Source organism: Arachis hypogaea, chromosome 6 (assembly GCF_003086295.3).
Source record: "Arachis hypogaea cultivar Tifrunner chromosome 6, arahy.Tifrunner.gnm2.J5K5, whole genome shotgun sequence".
Taxonomy (NCBI): domain Eukaryota; kingdom Viridiplantae; phylum Streptophyta; class Magnoliopsida; order Fabales; family Fabaceae; genus Arachis; species Arachis hypogaea.
The window spans coordinates 103,055,823-103,062,288 of NC_092041.1; the positions used below are offsets into that span (position 1 = coordinate 103,055,823).

At 31.1% G+C, this 6,466-nt stretch overlaps 1 protein-coding gene across 2 annotated transcripts; it reads left to right on the top strand.

Annotated features, from left to right (window-relative positions):
* The first annotated feature begins 225 nt into the window (after positions 1-225).
* Positions 226-4,712, top strand: LOC112697217 (ribulose-phosphate 3-epimerase, cytoplasmic isoform). 2 transcript variants are annotated; one of them, XM_025750304.3, is made up of 8 exons: positions 226-476; positions 1,186-1,190; positions 2,386-2,448; positions 2,563-2,669; positions 2,735-2,832; positions 3,014-3,106; positions 3,207-3,248; positions 4,167-4,709. In XM_025750304.3, exons 1-8 carry the CDS (start codon positions 360-362, stop codon positions 4,308-4,310), a joined length of 669 nt encoding a protein of 222 aa, XP_025606089.1. In that variant the 5' UTR covers positions 226-359; the 3' UTR covers positions 4,311-4,709. The 2 variants fall into 2 exon arrangements, with proteins under 2 accessions (XP_025606089.1, XP_072053579.1); XM_072197478.1 differs by lacking the exon at positions 226-476 and having other exon boundaries at positions 1,185-1,242; positions 4,167-4,712.
* Positions 4,713-6,466: the final 1,754 nt, after the last annotated feature.

Here is a 6,466-nt window from a genome sequence, read left to right on the forward strand (position 1 = left end):
TAATTTATTGGACTGGGCCAAACTATTACTAATATAAAATATAAATTACAATAAATTAAATAAAATATATAATTAATTTTAATATACGCATAATATTTTTTATTAACGTAGAGAAAGAAAAAAAAATTTACTCTACAAAATAAACAAGAATTTATTAGATATAAATAATTAAATATTGAATTCAAGTAGGGGAATTCCTTTTCAACCTTTCATCCTTCACAAAGACACAAACGATCACACAGCATCTTCCGCTTAGTTCCTTCTAAGCGGTCTTTGGGTTATTCTAACTTTCTAAGTGTTAAAATATAAAAAGTAAAAAAAAAATTAAAAAAGAAAAGAAAAGAAAAAAAAAGGAAAAGATGGGAGTGACCCCAAATATCGCTCCTTCGATGTTATCTGCTGATTTCGCTAATTTGTCGTCGGAGGCTCACCGCATTCTCAATTCCGGCGCCGATTGGCTCCACATGGATGTCATGGTACTCCTCCCTTCACGTTCTAACAATTCCATTTATTTATTTACCTTAGTTTTGTGTACTTTATATGCCACACCTTTCAGGATTTTAGCTATCAATTCAGAACCATATCATAGCCATATACATATTTCATATTTATAACTTTCTTTTAGTTTCTTGTATTAACAATGAGGATAGTCATCTTAATGGTTGATCCTTATTGTGCATGGATCATTACGATATAAAATCTAGCATGAAAATAATCTAATTTTATAGGAGGAAAACTCTTAGAAGAACACAAGCCTAGTGTGAGAGAAATCATGATGTCTCAATGGATGAGTGATACTTATTATTATTATTATTATTATTATTATTATTATTATTATTATGACACGATGCAATAGCATTGTTTTATCATATAACTGTTCCACCTAATGGGATGAAGTTTTGTTGTTGCTGTTTGTAATCATATAGTGTAGTCAAGTTTTGATTTGATCCGTACTATATGTGGATCATTGCAACATAAAATCTAGCATGAAAATAATCTAATCAGATAGGAGATCAATTCTTGCTAAAATTTATATTCAGGTTCAATGAGAAGTTTAGTTTCCTATGGTGGATGGGGAAAAAAGTTTTATTCTTACTAGCATGAGTCGAGTATTGATGAGATTGTGCATGTTAAGTTTTGTATGTGATCGTTCTTCCTCATCTTTTGTTTCTTTTTGTTTTTCAGGATGGGTAAGGTGTCTTTGCTTTTGCTTATGCTGCTATCTTTCTCTTGAATCCTGAGGTTGCTGTTATGCCCAACTTGACTACTGGACTTTAAGTTTCAGTCCTTAATTTCGTTATGCATTTCTTGTTTCGTTCAATTATTTGCCTAATTGTTATGGTTGATTGTTATTGTTGAGTGTATCTAAGTCTTGAAAACACAACAATAGTTTTGGCATTCAGGATGATCATTAAGTTTTATGTAAATAGTTGCTCCATTTGGTATTGATATCTACGTTGTACTTGTATATGTACATGTGACGATTGATTAAATCTAACAATTTTAGATATCATATTCTTTGTTCCTCTCTTCTTTTTCTTTGTCACTCTTTCAAGAGGTATATCCATATTCATGAAGATGAGTTAGGTGTAAAATTAATTCGACATTTTCTAGCATTGGCCTTTGGGTTTAGCATTGAATAGTATATATCTCACTTAATTCAAATAAAGTGTTTATGCATAATACTTAGTGACATTATAGCTATAAGAATTCTTGTTTCTTTGTACCTATTTGAGTTTAGTTATTCACCAAATTATAATTAGTAAGGTTTTCCTATCAACACAAAGAAAGTCGATCTTCCTTTCAAGTTCAATAACAGCAATAATAGTATCAATGCAACACCAATGTGGCGTTTGTCAAGGTGATAAGTACCTTGGTCACTTAATCAGTGGTCTCAGGTTCAAAATCTGGAAATGGAAAGGGTCCTCATTGGGAAACCTCTACCCTCTTTATGGAATTTCATCCAAGTCATGTTAAGTTTTTTGGATTCTTGATAACAGAATCTAGATGCCCGTGGTTCAACTAGATCCAAAAAGAAAATGATCAATACAACATCCAGATTTCATTATAGGTTTCACTAGTTTTTCCTTTCTAATCAATGCTGCAATCTCTATTTAAATATAAAAGTAACATGGGATGTATTAGATGATCATCTAATGGAAGGAACTTAGGAAGAGCTCACAAAGATCTAGCTGCTAAGATGTGAAGCATAAAAGTGAAGCATAAAATCCTAAGTTATAGCTTTTTTTCTGGTGCTAGTTCTTTTTAGGATTATTTTCAAAATAATGGGAGAAAACTTTATTTGTTAACTTGGCTTGGTCTCTGTGGATGTATTTAGAGTCATCTCACTTTGTTCTTTTCAAATTCTTCCTCTATTCCATGCAGGCACTTTGTCCCCAATTTAACCATTGGTGCTCCAGTCATTGAAAGTTTGAGAAAGCATACAACGTAATATCTATTTTTGTCTAGATCTTTTTCCATGTAGAAAAACTATATTTGCCTCTAAGCATGATACACTTCTTTGCACTTTGCATTTGAATAATTGGTCATTATCTCTTGCAGGGCATATCTGGACTGTCACATGATGGTTACAAATCCTCTAGATTATGTTGAACCTTTGGGGAAAGCCGGTGCTTCTGGTTTTACATTTCATGTCGAGACATCTAAAGGTTGGTCCTCACCTTTATAGGATGTTTACTTTTGCCGCATTCTCATTGGAGTTTCTGAATTACAGATAACTGGCAAGAACTTATTCAAATGATAAAGTCACACGGCATGAGACCTGGTGTAGCATTGAATCCAGGGACACCCATTGGCGAGGTTTATCCTCTGGTACGCATCCATCTTGTTGTAATCTCATGGGTTTTATTAGCATCATTAGTGCATTATCTCTTAGAGATGTTCCTGAATTGTGTGCATAAACTCAGTAAAGGATATTATTATCTTTATTAAGAATTAGTTGTTTTTTCCCCTTCATTTATTCCCTCTATTTTTCTATTTATTCCTTTCTCAGGTTGAGGCTGAAAAACCAGTGGAAATGGTTCTTGTGATGACTGTAGAGCCTGGATTTGGTGGACAAAAATTTATGCCGGAGATGATGGATAAGGTAATATTACTCTTAATTTCGTATGTTATGGCTGTTTTTTTTATTATTATTCAACTTAGTTTTGGTTAATTTCCTTTTATCTCTTTGAACTTTTAATTAGGTACGCATACTGAGAAAGAGGTATCCATTGCTTGACATAGAGGTATCTTGACCCATTGTCTTGTATTTAACTTCTTTTCTATCAAATTATCTCCATATTTTGTACATGTTTTAGGCATAGAGACATTGAGATTTTTTTCCTTGAATGATTTTCGAGCATTTTTTTGAAAAAAATTCCTTGAATATGTTCCACATTTTACATGTACGTAGCCTGATTGCTTTTTTGTTTTTATTTTCAGTGTTTTCTACTTTAAATCGTTTTTGAAGAAAAATGGTGAACACAGTAGAAAAGATAAAATCTTTTGTTCTTTTTTTATTTCCTAATTCTATAATTTTATTTACAAAATCCTGAAAATAAAGAGTTTGAAAAGGAAAGAAAACGAATATAGACCAAATAGGCCCATATTCTCATTTCTAACTACTTGTTGAACAGCTCTGTTAGCAGCAGTATGATTTTTTCTTTTACATCAATGATCCGATTAATCTAGTGCCCCCGTAATAGATTTAATTGATTTTCAATTAAGTCCCTATATTTAAAATAATTGTAAACTAGTTCGATTTTCTAAATTGTACTAGATCCTTATAAACACATCTATTATATCTCTAAATTCTACAGATATCTGAAAATCTTGGTACTGCATAGTGACTTGATTACAAAATTTTTAAACTGTAAGAGCTTATTAAAAGGCATTTATACAACACACAAACCTAATTAGATTATAGCCTTAAAATTTTAGTGCATTGTAAAGACTTGATTATAGACTTTTAAACAATAGTTCTAATTGAAATTTAGCAAAACTACTCCCATAGGACATTAGGAACTTAACCAATATTTGTATTTGTTGCCTCTGTAAATATACATGTTTTAACTCGTATATGTCTTAGACCAAAAATTTCTTTTCTACATGATTTGTAAGGTTTTATAAAGATGATGAAAAAGCATGGCAAACTTCAATTGCAGGTTGATGGTGGTTTAGGACCTTCAAACATAGACATGGCGGCATCCGCAGGTGCAAACTGCATTGTTGCAGGAAGTTCAGTTTTTGGAGCCTCTGAGCCAGCTGAAGTAATATCCTTGCTAAGGAGTTCTGTTCAGAAAGCCTAGCAAAAATGTTGACTTTTGGTCAAAGTGTGGACTTTAACAACTTCACATAGACCTATCTTCAATCTGCATAATGAGCTCCCTTTTTAATCAAGCGAATAAAAATATCAAGTGATTTAATAATGTTAATGTATGTATGTAGTGTGTCCTTCATAAATTGTGAAAATATATAGTATATAGCACATGCTAGCTACCGTCACCTAATTCATTTGTTGGGGGATATTTCTAGCAATTTGAAATTGTTTGTAACACCCGCATATTCTTTTGTAATTAGTTTTCTTAGGTGAAGTTGGTAGTGATTAAAGAAAATAAATATCCTTGATTAAGTTGTAACAATGTACTTAAACAATATGAGATTAATATTTGTAATTCTTTTTCTCAATTCAAAGTTTTTATTATTAAGAATTCAACTAGCCAACTCAAAGTTAATTAATTGGTTAAGTAATTGTACATAGAATTCAAATTCTCTAAATTTTGGATTTTCACTTGAGAGAGTAAAATATGATTTCTCACTATTAAATATTTTTTCTCTCATGTTTGATGCTTTTTTTTGTCGCACTTATTATAAAAAAAAATGGTGAGAGATTACATTTTATCCTTTAAAATGAAATCCAAAATTTAGAAGATCCAAATCTTTTTACATGAGATCATTGGTTAATTAATTGTACATTGATACCCTCCATATATTAATCGTGGCTCTTAATGTAGTTGCAACTATGAGTCTATGCTGCTAATGAGTTATAACTCAAATGACATAGTCTCTCTATACTCATCTAAAAAATTGCGAGTTCGAGTCTCCCTGTCTTTAATTAAGGAAAAAAAAACCTATTAGTCTACAACATATATACCGTACCACTCATTATTTGTGACATTTTTTTCCTTAAAAATATTGCATAGGTGCATTGATTTGCTAATTACAAAATTATGTAACTGGTCATAGACAATTAGTTAATAGTCAAAATTGTCTTTAAAAGATACTTTGATCTTCATTTTCATTTTCAAAAGATAAAAGTAATTGAATTCGTCCCCGAAAGTAATAGATAGATTATTCCATGCATGTCCAAAATATTGGGTGAGTGGTGTTGAAAAAAAGTTAAAGACTTTCCATCTTGTTATCTGTTGTTAAATATTTTTTCATTTTTTTTGTTTTCTGCTTTCGAAAATTATAGAAGGGTAATCACTGCAATTATTTTAAGTGAGTTGATGATGATGACTATCAAGAAGTGACTGTAGGTGGTACAAAGAAAGATGCAGGAACTTATTTAGAGGTTAAAAGTGACTATAATGAATGAAAGGTGAAGATGTCATGGAGATTGGACAGTTTAGAAGCTGAAATTAGAGCTTTGACACTACTAATGATTTTCATGTTTGTGGTAGTTGTAATTAGTGTGATACTTTATTGTTTGATATGTACTTCCATGTAAACCTAGTTATTTCATGGCTTGAATGAGAGTAGCTTCCAAGTAAACCTAGTTATTGCATGGCTTAAATCAGAGTAGCTATTTGAAGTTGGTTGTGTAAAACTAAGACATTGTCAAATATTGCAAATAAATCTCTGTCACTGTTGCTATAAAATATATTAAGCCATAAACAAAGTAATCAAACTAAGTAATCTTAGCATTGTCTTGCCATTGAAGGCTAATTGTCACATTGTCTTACGAAATAAATACCATATCAAATTCATAAGGTTTTTATGACACCACAAATCTAAAAAAAAGGCTACACAACAAAAAGGGCAAATATAATCTTTAAATTACAGATAATCACAATATTAATATGGTACTTCATTTGTCCTGTACAAAAAATAGAAGTAGCCAATACAAAAAACAGCCAACTACAACTCATTTTAACTAATCAAACTTTTTTATCATTTTTTCTTGGGTGCTTAAAGCCTGGAGTAGGCATAAAAGTTATGAAGTTGGCCAACTTCTTAACAGTTGTAGAACTTATTCCTTTGATTGTCTTAGCAGAAATAGCCACGGGTGCAATTACAGTAAGTTTAGGGGAGGATTTGACTCTTGCTTTTCCTTTATCACTTATAATTTAGGTGACCGAATTACCACTTGATCCTACATAATTTAGTACCAAATACATTTGATAGATAATTAAATAAAGCTAAAAAATTTTATAGTTGAGTAATGATGATACAATTTATTGTA

Bases quoted from the DNA above. Each gene is read 5' to 3' on its own strand.
- LOC112697217 (XM_025750304.3), top strand. From the start codon at position 360: ATGGGAGTGACCCCAAATATCGCTCCTTCGATGTTATCTGCTGATTTC. The intron at 2,833-3,013 runs GTACGCATCCAT...TTCCTTTCTCAG, and splicing joins TTGGCGAGGTTTATCCTCTG to GTTGAGGCTGAAAAACCAGT. The intron at 3,249-4,166 runs GTATCTTGACCC...CTTCAATTGCAG, and splicing joins ATCCATTGCTTGACATAGAG to GTTGATGGTGGTTTAGGACC.